Source organism: Corylus avellana, chromosome ca1 (genome assembly GCF_901000735.1).
Source record: "Corylus avellana chromosome ca1, CavTom2PMs-1.0".
Classification (NCBI taxonomy): Eukaryota; Viridiplantae; Streptophyta; class Magnoliopsida; order Fagales; family Betulaceae; genus Corylus; species Corylus avellana.
Window position 1 is genome coordinate 5,090,269 of NC_081541.1, and position 17,563 is coordinate 5,107,831.

General features: G+C 36.3%; 4 protein-coding genes across 4 annotated transcripts in view; 1 reads left to right on the forward strand and 3 right to left on the reverse strand.

Annotated features, from left to right (window-relative positions):
* Positions 1-25: 25 nt before the first annotated feature.
* Positions 26-3,224, reverse strand: LOC132167034 (uncharacterized). Its single transcript, XM_059577929.1, has 6 exons — positions 2,825-3,224; positions 2,401-2,518; positions 2,068-2,279; positions 1,953-1,980; positions 1,091-1,199; positions 26-295 (listed from the first exon to the last, which is right to left on the reverse strand). The coding sequence occupies exons 1-6, from the start codon at positions 3,086-3,088 to the stop codon at positions 214-216; spliced, it is 813 nt and encodes a 270-aa protein (XP_059433912.1). The 5' UTR covers positions 3,089-3,224; the 3' UTR covers positions 26-213.
* A 225-nt stretch (positions 3,225-3,449) lies between these two features.
* LOC132167033 (PH domain-containing protein YHR131C-like) lies at positions 3,450-9,779 on the forward strand. The gene is made up of 9 exons (XM_059577928.1): positions 3,450-3,637; positions 4,841-4,946; positions 6,561-6,844; positions 7,042-7,147; positions 7,242-7,607; positions 7,692-7,768; positions 7,847-7,971; positions 8,442-8,708; positions 9,430-9,779. The coding sequence occupies exons 1-9, from the start codon at positions 3,525-3,527 to the stop codon at positions 9,450-9,452; spliced, it is 1,467 nt and encodes a 488-aa protein (XP_059433911.1). The 5' UTR covers positions 3,450-3,524; the 3' UTR covers positions 9,453-9,779.
* Positions 9,780-10,217: 438 nt separating this feature from the next.
* LOC132167035 (gamma-glutamylcyclotransferase 2-3) lies at positions 10,218-14,116 on the reverse strand. The gene is made up of 8 exons (XM_059577930.1): positions 13,819-14,116; positions 13,655-13,731; positions 12,730-12,783; positions 11,388-11,444; positions 11,263-11,303; positions 11,098-11,169; positions 10,592-10,671; positions 10,218-10,468 (listed from the first exon to the last, which is right to left on the reverse strand). The coding sequence occupies exons 1-8, from the start codon at positions 13,925-13,927 to the stop codon at positions 10,389-10,391; spliced, it is 570 nt and encodes a 189-aa protein (XP_059433913.1). The 5' UTR covers positions 13,928-14,116; the 3' UTR covers positions 10,218-10,388.
* A 2,091-nt stretch (positions 14,117-16,207) lies between these two features.
* LOC132187755 (WAT1-related protein At4g08300-like) overlaps positions 16,208-17,563 on the reverse strand; it is a 3,431-nt gene continuing 2,075 nt past the window's right edge. The window contains exons 6-7 of the mRNA XM_059602178.1: positions 16,577-16,728; positions 16,208-16,499 (exon numbers count right to left, since the gene is read on the reverse strand). Coding sequence (XP_059458161.1) covers positions 16,301-16,499; positions 16,577-16,728 — 351 coding nt within the window. The 3' untranslated portion in view covers positions 16,208-16,300. The remainder of the gene's footprint in view (positions 16,500-16,576; positions 16,729-17,563) is intronic.

Sequence of the window (17,563 nt, forward strand, 5' to 3'; positions counted from 1 at the left end):
GCCACTGAAAAGAAATCAATCAATAAAAATATAACATAACTTCCCAATGAATAGTTATCATTATAATGAAATCAATAAATACAATCAGTCATTGCAGGTGAAGAACAGTGTCCAAAGCCAAATGTTATTTACAACTTTGTACAAGAATCACAAAGTTTTCTTGGTCTGTACACAGCCAAGACAGCAATAAGTAGAGCTGTATAATAGCCTTCTTCAGAGAGCCCTGAGAACAACTTTGCTGGTTGAGTGAACACCCATTGCGGCAAGTTTCAGTACCGCACGACCCCTATACAACCTGTGACGCAAAATCCATGTCAAGGCCAATTTTGCTGACTAAGGTTAAATTTCTGTTGGAACATAACTGAAACCTATAATGCTAGGGGAGACATGCACAAAACTCTGAAACCAATCAAATACTGAATGCTATAAAATAATGCGAGTTCACTGAACTCCTACTGGCAGGTGCCAATGCAGACACAAACAGTAACTCACAATCAAACAGTCTAGGTAACTCAAACACGTTGCTCCAACAGTAATGTACACCTCCTGCCAATGTAGTCCCAATTTATGGAGGAGACTGATGCTAAAGCGATTACGTATTTCAAATTTAAAATATTAAATGTAAAGATGTGATAGAAATCATAATTATTGTCTAGGAGCAGTAACACATTTAAATATTTAAGGAAAGATGAAATAGTTATTTCCGGCAAAATTGATTCATGGGTTGTACAACTGTGTCAAAAGGTCTAGCAATTACTTGCTTCCATTTACGTACAGGAAAATAGGAGGTCAAGCAAAGGGAGGGGGATGATATGAGATGGAAAAGGGATGTGGAACTGGAAATAGTAAGCCTAAATTCAGTAGCAATGTTTTCCTGCTTACCAATACCTTATTACATCTTTGATTTCTGAGGCAAGATTATGCATAAGAACCATATTTTGTAAAAAAAATTTAAAATTACAAAAATAATGCAAATTATGCAATGTAACATATCTATGCATATCTTTCAATTTCTTGACCTGGAGAGCAGCAGAAGATCGAGGATAACATTCTCAACAGCTAATGGTATAGAAAACAAGTTAAAACTCACCCTGCCAGAGCAAGTCCCCACGTGGACAGGGCATAAAACAGTTTCCCAGCATGCCAAATATTTAACATCTTCTCGAGTTTGCTGACATCACCTAATGCTTTCCCCAAAGCTGCAAGTTTATAATGTCTCAGAGATAAGTAACATAGGCAATCATTCCTGGGTCAAAATCTCACATGTCACTGGGAGAAGCCAGAACCAGATTGGTGATTATTACATCAATGAGAAAGATGCCAAATTTCCAAAGGTATCCAAGGAATACATGTTATCAGCAAGCATAGCACTCGGAAATAGGCATCTTGTTCCCAAGGTAATACTATTAGAGAAATCAACCTCCAACAAGGAAGAAGACAGTCAAAATGTGATTTTGGTCTGCAAACTATGTTAAATTTCAATTTCGTCCTTGAATGACTATGACAAATTAGTACCTCATGTTTTGAAAACATTTCAATATTTTTTTTGCCCGGTCTTGCCGTCACTATACAAATGATAATTGCTGACATGATTAACTTTTTTCCACCCTCATATGTCCTTGTATTACTGACATGACATGTCAGGCCAAAGCAAGGCTCACATAATCAAAGTAAAATGGCACCATATGATACGCATGTCAGAAGGTGCCAAGTGCTTCTCTTATCTTGTGAGTTTTGCTATTGCCTAATGTGTCATGTCAACAATACAAGGGCATGTGGGAAATCAGAAAATGTAATGTGACACATTGTTTAGGGTCCAAAGGTCATATTATGAACCCTTACCACTCCCTATAAGACATTAAGACATTATGCTGAAGTTACAACCTATATTAAGTTTTGGGAAAAAAATTTTGGGGCAAAAGCATTTTCAAATGACTGGGCAGCAAGCTTACTTTTTTGCAGCTCTTCCGGTGTCAAATTCTGCATTTGCAAGGAAGAAAATCATATTAGATAGAGGGCATGAAATAATTAATAATCAATGAGAAATAAGGTTCGGTAGCCATGTACCCTAGCTTTTGAGTTTGACATAATGCATCTAGCCATAAAGTTCGCAACCCCATCCACCACATGCTCCTCACTAACAACTATATAATTTTCATTATCAATTCCGCTCCATTCTTCAACATTGCCTGGCACCATTTCATCTGTGACCCATACCCACCAGCTGGGTTCTTCATTGTCAACTTTTATTAGAATTTCAGCCGAATGCAAATCATCACCTAATCAGAGAATCAACCCCAAAACCCAGAAAAAGATCAAAGTTGTGAAACTTAAAGGATAGGAAAGATGTTGCATTGGATAACATGCAAAGATACAACCCCACGAAATAAAGTAAAAAACCTGTAGCCTCCTTGAAAGGAAACTCATAGCTAGTTCCGTTGGCTGAAGCCTGCTGGAGAGATTTGAGCCGAGTCAAGAAGTGTTCAGAATCCACCGTTGCCACAAGCCGAACATACAACTGAAATTGCAAAAGTAATACCTCACATCAATATAACTAAATGTATCACGAATAACCAACTCCATTTACTTTGCTATTCTAGAAGATCTTGGATATAACAAAGGGAGGTAAACGGTATGCGTAAAAATGCTCAAGGAATCTAATTTCTTAAGAAATTTAACAATTTCCTTTTCCTTCACATCAACCCACATGAGGAATTCCACAAAATTCAACAGAAAATGACAAAATTCCATAATTTTTTATATTAATTTGACATAAAATATTTCCACTAAAACCAAAAAAAAGAAAAGAAAAGTAAAGACGTACATCGGGGGGGCAATCGTTGAATAAACACGGGGATTGGGAGAGGTCCTGAAGGAGCTTCAGATTCTGCTCGAGCAAGTTCCTAAGGCGCCGATTCTCCGATCGCAAAGCGTCCAATTCGTCCTCCGAAGACGCGCACTTGCTCTCGGGCGCGCCCTCCTGCTCGTGGCTCGTCTGGTGGTGGTGGCGGCATTCCATGGCGGTCCAGGCCACATCGGCAACCTCCAGAACCGTCTTGGCCACCTCTATGGCACCGTGGCCTCCCATGGCTTTTCGCGAATTTTGGGGTTTTTTTTTTTTGGCGGGGATCGCCTCTCAATTTCGTGGGGATTTGGGGGGAAGGAACCCTAAAAGAGGTTGGTCCGTACTTTTGGCGACCTTTCCCTTTCTCTATGTTAAATTATATAAGATGATTGATTATTTTATTAATTAAACATTATAAGATGAACTTCGTTTTTACAGTAATGTCACGTGACTATGGCGTGGGTGCTGACAGGGTCTTGCATTGGAGTTTGACTAAAATTTGAAATACAACCTTTTTGATGAAATTGACTGATCCAACGGTCCAGATCAAGAATAAACCTCAGAACTTGTACGGAAAACCATACCTGACTCTTATATCAGTAGATACACCCTAACAAATCCCTCTCCACGGGCAGACTCCATAGTCCGAGAGCGAGGAGAAAGGAACAGAGCGACAGAAATGGCGGAAGAGGCGCGAGATAGCGAGAGCCCGAACGAGGGGGCGCACGAAATTGAGTCGCAGATTAAAGGCGCTATGCACTCACGCGTGGCTCACTTCAAAGAACAAGCAGAGTACTCTTTCTCTCTACCTCTATTGTGCCCTAATCAGTTGGCGTGCAAAACGCCGTAGTTTCTCTGTGTGATTGCTTATCATAGTGACAGAGAATCAGTGTTTTTGGTTTCAACTAGGTGTACAAGCCTAATAGTAAGAGTCCTGTGGTTTACATAGTATTTTTTTTTTTTTGGCGGAAGAATGAAGTATTAGGAGTTTTACGCTTCTATTCAATTTCAGGGTTTTGAAGGTTTAGCGTGTTGACATGAAATATAGCATTTTCTCATTGTTATTCATAATCTTTTAGTGATATCATTTCTTCTTGTGGTATTACCTCTCTGTTGGTGTGTTATTTGATGTCTATTTCTTGTACTGATTTTGGGAAGTGTTGTAAGTTGTAAGCTGTTTACAAAATTTCCAGCTGTGTTTGTATCTCCCTGGGAGCTTAGTTTTCACATTTTTTTCTTCTTAGCTAGGTTTTTCTCCTGTCTACTTGTAACTGAGTAGCAGTTTTCGCTTTTAATGATATTTTGATTACTTATATAAAAATAAAAAAATAAAAAAATAAATTGTGTACAATTTTTGGGGTCTGTCCTATGCACCAGTTTAAATGGAAGAGTTTCGTGCAAATCATGGTTTAGCATTAAATTTGCTGTTTTTTGTTAAATGATTTTTTTGGTAATGCTCATGCTCATACTCATGCATCAAGAATTTATTGATTGAGAGTTAGGGGTTATATTGTGAATGAAATTATTGGTATATATTGCTCATTGGTTCATTTGTTGCATAAATTTGGAACCAATGTATCTGCTTTAAGTTTTTTTTTTTTTTTTTTTTCCCTGCACAAAAAAGGGCAAAGGGGGGCAACCAAATGTGGCATCTCTACCTAGTGTGACCGTAGCAGCCTCTACTCACTGTGTTGTCAGTCAAGAGGGGCATAGATGGCACAGGAAGATGCTCCTTGGAGATGAATTGAGCCACAACCTACCCTAGGCCCGCCAAACCTTCAGTAACACCAGGGAAGGGTCCTGTGGATTGAACTTGGGACATAACCCTTGCGGGCCTTGTAATGACCCTTAAATAGGGCCCCTGGTGCCACAGAGCCACAAGGCTCGATGGTTGCTTTAAATTGTTTCATTAGTATATTAGTGAAATTTGTTGGCCTTGAGCCTTTCATGGGCCATTCAAAGTTGAATTATTTATTTGATTGTTTTTGGATGCAGTTCTTTGACATTTGAGGGGGTACGGAGATTGTTAGAGAAAGACTTGGGGTTGGAGACGTATGCTTTGGATGTGCATAAGAGACTTATAAAGCAATGTTTGCAGGAGGTATCTCTTTGGATCTAGGAACTCTTCATCCACTTATAATCTGAATATGCTGTAGTCAAAGTAGAACATTCTACAATGAGATGCTTTCTCTTCGACTTTGAATTCTGTCCTCATGTAGGGGAAATGGTTTTCACGGTACCATATCATATTTTGTGCCTTTTTTACAAATAAAAGTTAAATGTAAAGGAAAAGTCAAGCTATAGTCTAGAAAAATCAGAACAAAAGCAGAGTAGATAAACAAAACTGATTAGATACTGTGAGGTTTACCAACTCCTTTTCTCATTTCTAAGGGAAGAAGCTTCAATGCCACAAATACACCAATAGGCAATAGTGTTGGTCTCGGAAGTCTTATCACTCTAATACTCTTCTTACTAGCACATATCCACCATTTGCAGAACAGATCGAATGCAAATTTTGGCTGTGCCTTAGCAATTGTAAAAAGAGAGAACAAACACTCACAATAATGGAATAGCGAGGCAAAAAATGAAGAGAACATGCTATTTGTGATATTGCCCAACCAATTCTTTTCTTTGCTCATATAGGCCCAAGAAAAGAACTTATCTTTGACTTTCAATTGAACAAATAATGTGACTTTCGGTGGATCCAAGACTTCAAATGACATCAGGCATTGATAGGCCGAGAGCCATCTTCTTCATCATGACTTAGAAAGGACGGAATATTAGAGTGACTGAAATTAAATGAGGCAACATGCTATTGCTATACTAGTCTGTATCATCACAACTAATATTTACATAGGATAGAGGCATAGAACGCCATGCAACTTCTAGGGTTCCTAGTGCATCTCATATATTGAACAAAACCACATAATTCTACATTCTAGCCCACTTTTACATATCAATTCCGAATAGCTAGGTGATCACCCATGAGGCATCCACGCATGATAACCCTCTTAAAGCTTTATTTTACTTTTGAAACCACTAATGAAAGCTTTTAGATATCCAACTCCATTAAGATTTTGTAGAGACCACTAATAATGGATTCTTAAAGCCTTCTCGAGATGGTCAACGGTTTCGCCCCTATGAGTGATGCAGTAGGATGTAGGCATATACTAATCTTTATCGTGATCTTCATGCTAATTTAGTTTAGGTTATTCAAGGGTATTTGATGTTATCATTATTTTTGTTACTGTAATTGGCTTAGGTTACACACATAATCAAATCTGTTTAACAACCCACAACTTTACTCTTCACCTCCTCAATTATATCATCATTATCGTTGTTATTATTATTTGTATTTATTAGTATTTCATCTATGGTGATGTATGGCTAGGAAAAATTAGATTAAGGGTTATGGTGGACCCAGACTTTATCCTTCACCAAATAAGCAGGATAAGAAAAGACTAGTCGTCTAGTGGCAAATTCTGATGGACTAGTGGACCTGTTGGGTTTTGGACTAGTGAAAATAGTAGAACTGCATCCTCCGCTTGATAGTTCAATGCATTGGATTTTAGATGCTTTTAAACAATTTTGTTTGGAAATCTGATTGTTGATTCAAACAATTTTTTCCGGATTCTAATTGTTGAGAAGGGATGCATAAAAGCATTTTCTTATTTATTTATGATTGAATGAATGTGTTCTACCATTTTAAATCTAGTGCCTAGATGGTGCTGATGATGACAATGCCTCAAAAACTTTTGGGGAGATGGGGGAAAAAGGTTCCCCTAGAGGAGAAGTGGCAGAGGCATCTGATGAACTTCACTTAAAGAAAGATGTAAATGACTCCGAAGACTCTCCAGTTATGGGCCTTCTGACAGGACATAAGATGACAAAATCAGGAACCGAGGAAAATGAAATCAGTGGAAATAATGAAGCTCCAAGCGAGAGCACAATAAAGAAAGCTATTAGAAAAAGAGCTTCTTATGTCAAAGCTAATTCGGAGTATGTTACCTCACCCTGCAAATTTGTTACCTGTTTATTTTTTTTGGCGTTTCTATCATATTAACATGCTTTGTCATTCATCATATTTTTACTTGATTCTCTTCTATTTTGGTCTTTATTTACTTTGTTTCTTTTCACTTTCATATTAAAAATTACTCATGAAACACCCCAAACATTTCTTCTCATTGTCTTGTCAGGGATGTTACAATGGCTGGACTTCGTCGACTTTTGGAGGGAGATCTTAAACTTGATAAATATACTCTTGACCCCTATAAGAAGTTTATAAGTCAACAATTAGATGAGGTGAGTAAAATCTGTTCTGGTGTCATTAACTTCCTGGAGCAAGTATAAGTCTTAACTTTTTTTTTTTTTTTTACTTCTCTTTATTATTTATCAGGTATTACAATCTCATGAAGTTTCTGAAGACAAACCACCAGTTAATGTCAAGAAAAATGTTAAGAGAGTTTTTCGTAGCAAAGCATCTAAAAAGGTCAGCAGTGAAGAGAGTTCGGGTTCCTTAGATAGCAAAGGCGATGAGGAGGAAGAAGAAGAAGAAGTGAAACCTAGAAAGAAAAGCATTCCAAAAGGAAAGATGCAGAAGTCTGATCTTACAAAACGGAAACCTGCAAAGGAGAGCAATGTATCTAACAAGAAACCGCGGAAGGCTGGAGAAACAATATCAGAGGATAATAGTGATGCAGAAGATGGTGGACATGTCTCCGAAGATGATAACTCTCAATCATCTCCTGAGAAACCTGTGAAGGTTATCTTTCTTACTTTTCCATCTCCTTAAAGCTGATCAGATAATACATCGCTTGTTGAATTGCTTTTTTTGCTTGAAATGCAGAAGAAAGAAGTTTCAAATCTTACATATGGGAAACGTGTGGAGCACCTGAAATCAATTATCAAATCTTGTGGAATGAGGTTTTTCCTATTTGACTCACTTTGCATGACATATATTTGTCAAGGTTGATGTCTTAACATTGTTGATCTCTTTTACAGTGTTCCTCCATCAATTTACAAGAAAGTAAAGCAGGTGCCTGAGAACAAACGTGAGGCCCACCTGATAAAGGAGTTGGAGGAGATACTATCTAAAGAAGGATTGTCTGCAAATCCTTCAGAAAAAGGTATGAATTGTGATTCAGCTTATGATGCCCTTGATCTTCGACTGCGAATATATGCTTATTGAGTTTATGGGGTTTACTTCTGAGAGATGCTTTAGACACCAAGTAAAAGACAGAAAAATATGTTCGAGATGGTACAGACATTCGTGTCTTCCTCGGTAGTTAGATAGATATGATTTCACCAGCCTCCTCTCACCCAAGCCAAACGATGGAAAGAGGAAGTAATTTTGTTTGCTGTGATTGGTTGTTCTTGCTTTCACAGAAAAAAGTAATTCCAAACTATTTTTGCTCCAAATACCATTAGAAAATATTCTAGTGTGGGCACCATTCTTCCTTGAGATGGTCGTGAGTCCACCCTTTTGAGGCAAGGTCTTCAGGTGTTGCATGGTTGTATGCATTCACACACCTATGTGTGCCAAGCTGCATGCACTTGGATGCAGTGGATTGACACGATAATTTTTTCTTATGCTCAGAAATCAAGGATGTCAGAAAGAAAAAGGAAAGAGCGAAAGAACTTGAGGGCATTGACATGAGTAATATTGTACAGAGTTCACGTAGAAGGTCTGCTATCAGTTTTGTAGCTCCTCCAAAGCCAAAAATACCAGTTGAAAGCGAAGGTGATGATGCTGAAGATACTGAAAAAGACAATGATGTAGATGATGATGATGATGAAGATGACGAAGATGACGATGATGATGAAGAGGATGATGATGGCAGCCAGAGTGAAGAGTTTAATGACGGTAAGTTATTAAGATGTTAAAGCTCCCTTTTATCTCAATATTGGTTACTTCAGAAGCTTCCAAACAGAAATGGCCTGGAGGGTTACGCGAATGTGGGTTCTGTAGCTGGCAGTGCTTCTGCTAAGTATTCTGTTTGTTATTTATGCTTACGTAATGAGGTCAAGCACCATAATTTACATCATTTGGTTTGTGCTAAGAATGTTTGTATTTATGCCAAACCAATACAGTTATTTAACTTAAACTTTTTTGAGCTATTATGTTTTTTTTACTTAATTTGCCTTTTTTGGTCCTTAGAGAAAACTTGTGTTGGTAATTCTTAATATACTGTTGATGTATGATCTGTGCGCTCAGTCAGTTAATCAATTAAGCTGCTGTGGTGGGGAAAATTAAGAAGGGGAGCAAAAAGAAAAAAGGGAAATTTGGTATATATGGAGTAGATTTGGTTATCAGAGAGATATAGGATGCATCCTCTGTTTCTCATTTTGAGAAAAGCTACTGAACGCAGTATTCGATGATTTTTACTTTTTATTTTTATTTTTGGTTATGGATATGAGATGGTGTGATATTATAGTATTTGAAATTCAACTTGCTACATTGTACAAGCATGTGTGGAAGTAAATACTGCTACTGCACTTGTTTAATAGTTGCTTTAGTCTTTTAGTTGCACCTTTTAAAGCTGTTATCCCAGTACCCTAACTTTATCTTGACTCTTTCTATGCAGATGCTGATGAAGACAGTGATTAATTTCTTCTTGAGAGGACTTGGTTGCTGATAACAGGAGCCTGAACAGTTAGAGTAGAAGAATGTACACTGTAATTTAGTTTCATTATTTCATTTGGGTGTGGAACAGTGGTCAATGGTTGTAGTCTTTGATGCAGAATTTGTATTCAACTTTGCCAATTAGGGTTTTAAACTTCAGCTGTATCAGTGACTGAGAACTCAGAATGGGGTATCCTTGGTCGGTGAAAGTAGTAGAGTTATGAAAGCAATATTGCTAATTTTTTGTATGTTGGTGTAGGTTACATTTGGTATAAGTTGTGATGAAGGCTTGTAGTGGGTCTGTTTTGATGAGTTTACCTCCCAAAATAGCTCTTTATATGTTTCAGTTATACTGATCTTGATCTTGTTGAGTCTGGAAAGAATTGGACAAACCCAACATGAGATTTGAGCCTTAGGTTCTAAATTCATATTTCTGCAAGTAAAACCAGTTCAAGGAGCGGATTTTGTAAAATAGGGTAGAAAGGATATGTATGATCTGTTCTCCAAATTGGAAAACGACATAATTTACTGTTGGTATTTATCAATTATTAGATTCAACCAAAATATTTGTTGAGACAACAGAGGGCAGAAATCAACCTTGCTGTTGGTGAAAGAGCATATGTTTCTCATGCCTCAATGGATCCCAACAATGTTGACAAGATTTTACAAAGGGAATATATGATTGTTTAACAACAGGGGCCTTTATTTATTTATTTTATTATTATTATTATTATTTTTTTCTAATTGAAATGGAGAAAAGGGATACAGCAGGGGCCTTTATTAAATGAAAAACCGAGTCCCAACAATGCTTAGAATCCAATTTTTTTTCTTTTTTATGAAGTCCAATACGGTTTAATATCTTTCACAAAACCTTGATGACTGCTCCAATTCATAAAAACCTTTTGCCAAGTATTCATGACATCATGAAGCAGTCAGCTCCCCCTGGGAAAGGATGCTCCTCACTTCATTTGCAAGATCCATCACATGCTCGTCTTTACATCCTATCCAAAAAAGAAAAGAAAAACAAAACGAGAGAGAGAGAGAGAGAGAACTTTTCCCAGTAAGAGCGAAAAACTAATACAACTAGTAATAGATAAATCTGAAGGTTATGCAGAGAACCTTACCAATTTGAGCAAGAGCCTTCTCAAGTTGAAAAAGGTAGTCTCTGTTGGGTCCTGAAGGGCCTTCAGCGTGAATGATTTGCCTGCACAACAAGAAAAGGATACAAAGGAGGAATCATCCAACTAGCAGAAAAACTGGACTGTAACACATATTAAGTGTAGGGTTCACTGGACGAGGGGGAGCAATGATTAATGAACATATGGTAAAAAAGCATCACAAATACAGTAAAAGCAACTGATATCCGGACTTTGGAAAAGATAAAAATAGTCATCTCTAACAACATATAATGTTATCTGATCATCCAGTCTTCTAAAAATCAAGATCATGAGATAATAAAATTAGACTAAAACTAAATCGTGGCTTAATTTTTTAATTTGTCAGTCGGACATAGAGACGATTGCACTTCATAAATTTAGGTAGGTCTCACTACTCGGATTCAAGATTTCAATACATAGTTTTATTTCAAAGCAAATGCAGATCTAAAGTGCATATACCAAAAGATGCATACTTGGCAATATCTTCAAGAGAAGCAGGCCCCAAGTAATTCCTGTTGAGCTTCTTGTCTGGAGATGCAATGTACCTAAACGGGGAAAGTTTAGGTTTTGATCTGGTTGGCTTGTGGCAATCCAACATGTATAAAAGATAGAAAGTTCTTGATGGTTTTGCCACTTACACCATTACTCCAAAAACAGTGGGCGTTGTAGCTGTAGGTTCCTAAAACAGATTTCAGTAGATTAACTTACATAATTGATACATTCATTGCGATATTGACGCCAAATACTAGCATGTAGAACTTACAGTGAAGAAATCAAGATAAGCTTTCTTGTCGTACTGTTTCTCCCTCACTTCTAAATACTGTGTGCTTATAACAGGAAAAAACAAAAAACTTCTAAAAACTGTGTGCTATGAACATCATCCAAAAGGAATTCTATTAAAAAGTATTAGTCATGGGCTGCAGAAAAAACTCAGACTGAAAAGTGAGATTGCAAAACATGTTAGGCATCTCAACAAGTTTACAATTTGTTAACAAAATGACAATTCAGGACTGATTGATAACTAGTTGAAAGATTTTCAAGCAGATTACAAAAGCTCTTGGTTGATGAAGTGCTTTGCAAGCTTCAAATAATAGATATAATTTTTCACAGAGGGCGATTTCAATCATAAAAGATTGTGATTCATTGAGTCATTCTGCTGACTCTTGGCAGCAACCTAATTAGCTGCACAACAGCTGTAAGAAGTAGATTTTTACAAAAAGCCTTACCATGAGAGACTAGAAAACTGAGTGGTTTTGTAGTTATAGTGAGGAGAACCAATATAGTATTTTTACAAGAGATGTGTTAAGAGGGAAAAGACCAAGGGGGTTGATGTTTAGAGACCTTTTTATCAGGGAATAATTCCTTGGAACTGAAAGAGATGGTGATTATTAGATGTATGAAGTTGTAAATATTCATATTGTATTCTTTTTTCTTTTTTGTCAAGGAAGATAGTAAGAGATCAGATAGGCATGCATATAGGAAATGAAGATGAGACATATAGCATTCAGCACATAAAATCCCAACAGACAATAAAAAGCCACGCGTAACAACTTTGATGGCAATGATCAAATTAACTGTGTGTCCCAAATTGAATATAACTATAGGAGCAGTTGAGCAGACCTAAATGGACCCCCTGCTGCTGCACTGCGCATGTGCGTGGAGGTGCATATCCTTGAGGAAAAAGGTTGAAAAAGAGCAGAACGTCCTATATGGAGCTACTACCATAATACCATACTATGCTTAACCCTCTTAAGAGCATAAAGGAGTTTTTCTGTGTTAAAATGATATGTTTTCCACATCAAATGCTTAAAATAATAGTTACGCCCTCATTTGATTAATGAAATTCAGAGGTCTCCTTTCCCCTGCTTCAAACCCCAAGCGACTAGCTTAATGTTCAGTTTTGTCATTCATGTAAAGAGGTACAGAGAATTGTTTACAAGTTTGTACATGGTTACAGTGCAAATAATGCTAGTCCTAATCAGTTATTAATATTCAGTTAATCATATGGCCACTAATAGAACACAAGTAAAACCAAGAAAAAATTTAATATTTATTAGTAGCACAAATTAGATGAAATTTCAAATAATAAACTTCAAGAACCTTACCGTTAGTGCAACTTCTTCATCTTCCTTCTTAGTGACCCTGTAGGCAACTCCCCACTATGACCTCGCAAAATCCCAAATTTATCTACTTCACATATTTGTCTCATTTGATAATTTGAAATTCATGACTAAGAACTTACTTAAGTCAACTCAAGAACTAAACAGGGGTATGGCATACAAATATATTGTAAGTAGGAGACTTCTATGTTCTGTATACCATTGATGAACAGCTAGAGGCTGTTTCTTTTCTCTGACAAAAGACAACCTATGCCTAGTTGGGTGCCTTCGTTTTTTAGGCAAACATATATAATGATGTTAGTGAACATTATTTGTTGTATAACAATCACATGACATGTTTTCCTTTTCTTTTTCTTTTTTTAGTAAATTGCTCTACTTAATGCAAGCGAGGTTACCTATTCGTTTGTGTACAAGTTAAGTGGAAATATACGAACTTATTTAGATGTCAAATTTTTTTCTTTGAAAATTAAGTAACTAGAGGAGATGAGTAAAACCATTGCATCAACATCATGAACAGAACTTGCCTCAACCTGCCCAACCAAACAACAAAGCACCTAGCAATTTATCACATTTTGCTCTGTCAATGAAATTTGGAGTAAAGAACTTTACATTTTATCTCATGATACACCTCTAATTTACATTCATTTCATATTATTGACTCGTTCTGTTAAATGTCGGCATGCCAAATAAATCATTGGATTATGAATTACAATCCATCAATTAAATAGAGTAGATTATGTCTATTCCATTAGACATCTGCAATGTAAAGATAATAGCTTTCACATTACCACACAATAATCACGGCATGATTGAGAATTACCAGCACTCAAGTAATAGATAGACCAACAAGAAAAAAATGATAATTGAAAAACAGGAACGTGGGCGTCGATGTTTGTCAATAAAAACATACACAGACTTCCCCTTCTGCAGGCTCCAATGTCACCGTCCTCCCTGGATACTCCGGTGTCCCTCTGTGGTCCGTACTACCTAAATTGTAATGACCCACCAGACAAAACATGAACAAAATAGAAGGAATATACATAACACACAACACGCACACACACAGAAGAGTACCTTGATAGAAGACACGGCGATAGTCTTTGATGAAACCAACAAGGCGATGATCGTAGTTAAAGCCAGCTTTCCATATAAGAGAACCATACCCAAATACCCACATCACCATCTCGATCTCTCCCACCTTGTTACTCTCACTTTCTTTTCTTTCTAATACAAATTATACAGTCTCTGGCTCTCAGAGAGAGAGAGAGAGAGTCTATGTATCGAGTGGGTCTGGTTTGCGCAAAGCTAGAGAGGACAGAGGCTTTGCGAATTGCGACCAATACTGTTGAGGCCAACGGGTTTGTCGGGCCTCCACTTGGAACTCGCCATGACAGCACAGAATCAGGATCCCCACCCATTATTGGGAGAATATGAGGGCCCATATTCTTAATCTTGACCGTCTAATTTAATCATATGGCCTACAGCTTGTCACGTATCCTAATATAAATTAAATACTAAAATATTAATTAACTTTTAATAAGTAAATAAAAATAATAAAAAATAAAAAATCAAATCAAATAAGGGGTGCCCGACCACCCCAATTGAGTTTAGGGGTGGCTTCGGCCACCCCATGACCCTTGGGGGTGGCCCTCAAATTTTTTTTATTGATTTGGACATTGGGAGTGGCCGGGCCACTCCCAATTGGCCCTTGAGGGTGGAAGAATCCACTACCAAGAGTCATGGAGTGGCTTCGACCACCCCTACAGCCCTGGGGGGTGGCCGGACTTTTTTATTATTTTTTTGTTATTTGATTTGATTTTTTATTATTTTAATTTTAAATTATTTTTTTTAAAGTTAATTAATATTTTAGTATTTAATTATAGTATGACACGTGACATGTTGTAGACCATGTGATCAAATTGGACGGCAAAGATTAAGAATATAAGACCCTCATATTCTCCCAATAATGGAGGGGATCTTGATCCAACAGCACAAAGGAGAGGGTCTCATTTGGATTTCCATTTTTTTAATTTTTTTTATAATTAATTTGAAGGTAAATTATAACCGCATGGGAAATTAGATATGATTTTACTAAAATAGTATACTTTGATTATGATTTTTCTTTTTCTATGTAAATAATATTTATAGATTATAGTTGTTTTAAGCATTCTTTAAGACTAATATTAATGCAATTTGGGTCTTATAATTGATTAGAGTCAATGGTTGCGATCATGATATTGTTTATTTTGGCTTTATTAATGTCACCCATTCTTGGTGTGTATGGGTTTAATTTGCAATTAAAGACCCCTAAAAATATTTTGGGAACTATTTTTTTTTTTTTAAAGGTAAATATTGTAAAATTTCATTAAAAGGATCATGAACAAACAACTTACTCACTAAGTATAATGTTCCATTCAAACTTGCTCAAAGATTGATAGTTTCCTTCCCTAAATGGTGAGTAACTTCTTTGATTTCTAAGCATTTATCACAATAATTATCTAATAAATTTTTAATGAAATTTGACATGATTTAGGATTACAAAGAATAATGCATACGTGTGTATGGGAAAGGGAAAAAAAAATACTTATGTTTTCGATAAAAGTTTAGAATACTATATCTCCTGCTATAATTTTTTTTAAAATTCATTATAGTCCACATTTTATGAAAATAGATGTCACATTTTAGTCGTCGATGTAGTAAACATCACGTGAAGTATCATATCATATCAGTTTATAAAAATAATAAGTATCGTGTGGATAATAAATGTCAATTCAATAACTTGTATAATATGTATTACGTTAACTATCAAAGTGAACTTCTAAATAACTTGTATTAAAAGTTAATTGTATTTCTAGCAAGTATTCTTTGCTTTTAGCTTCACCCAACAATTGGATGAGATACGAATAAAATAAAACAGATGTAAAACAAGGTTCTTCATTCGATGTCGAGTACAGACAGGCCGGCCCCACGCTCCAACAAGCCCACTAACAAAATCAAAATAGTATATATAAAAGACTATTTCTAACCTATTATATGTATTTGACATGTGATTAAAATATATGAAATTTTCAAGCCCATTTTTAAAATGCATGTTTTCTTGGGACCCAAATTAGAAAATAAACTTTATAATATGGTGGGGGTGACTCTGATTCCCCTTTTGTTTATCCTTATCACAATTTGCATTTTAATCCTAGGACGAGCATAACACAGGCAAAATGTCCTATATATTATTCTTTTCCATTATAGATTTGGTATATATATTTCTTAAGCATAAGTCGTAGGAATCAGAACCTAAACCAAAGCACCGAAAGTAGAAGAAAAAGAAAATATAGAATAATGTCATATAATTAAAATGACATGATAATATTAAAAATTAGTTTTTAATATTAAAACAATATATATAATTAACAACATATATAGCAAAACATAAATAACTTAATTATTTATATAGCACTCATTGTAATTGATCCCAACGAACATTAAATAAGTTAAAAGATCGATACACATTAATCCAAGCTTGGAGAAAGAAAGTGTATGAAATCTTTCACAACCCTAGCTAGACTGTTGCTGGATTCTTTAACAATATCCCGTTATTGCGACTGGTGTCGATTGATTTAGTAGTGTCCGTGATTGGTAGTTCTTGGGTGCCACTTTTCTCATCGATTTCTATCACTTTTGAGATAATTGGAACATCTTTGCTTTTACCCCATACGACAGTGTAAAGGCCGAAGACTATGAGAATGGCTCCAATTACACTGAAATATATATAAACAAACATTATATATATGTAAAATTTGGAAAGATTAATGAAGAGCATTAATATTATATATACCTTCCAAGGTGGATTTGCTCAGCTAAAATAATGGAGCCAAGAGCAGCAGTGATGATCATGCAGAGTGGGCTAAAAGATGTAACGAACACAGGGCCACGAAGCTTGCTTACAAATCCTTGTACATAATATGCGATTCCCGAACAAACTATCCCCTGATTGTAACATTTTTCAAAAGATATTTAAAGCTGAATCTTTTCATGTGTACGTATAATATGCATGCATGTAGTTATTGCAGAATAAAGGATAGATTCGTGAGCATGGGATCGATGCTATATATATATATATATATATATATATACTTACAGAATAAACAGCGGCAAGAAGCCTGGAGTCCCATCCAATGGCCCAGACGCTCATGTCACGTTCCATCACAAGCGTCACAATTGAACCTTCCAACATGCCCATCAAGCATATCCCAGCTGTGAGAGACAGCGCCGCAGGGTACTTCTTCAACGTAAATGACTGAGAATTACCCACAAGATAATTTCATTAAAAAATAAAATAATAAAATAATGGATTAATGTGTAATTAATTAATTAATTAATGAATTAAACTGACTTGGAGAATAAAGAAAGCCGCCCAGCCACAGCAACTGCCTATGAGCATTAGCGTGCCAGTGATCCAATGCTGATCGGCGGATTCAGCGCTGGTTTTGTGGTGGCTTTGGCCCCGGCCGCTAATGAAATCAAGGATGGGGCCTTTGTACAACGTCATCACCATTGCTCCCATCACCGCTATTACTGTGCCCACCACTTTGGCGGCGCTGTGTAATTTCTTGAAATTCACTGTCTCTAGCCTGTACATGTTATTTTGCGTAATCGATCATTAAAATTTAGCATGAATATTCCAGGAAAAGTACTGAAACACCTGATACTAATTTTATTTTATTTTTTATTATTTAAATTAAAAGAGTAATATTATTTTACATGCAACTGGCCCCTGGGGTGTCTATTTTGTGGACCCAGTGTGAGCCAATTGCTGTCTCGT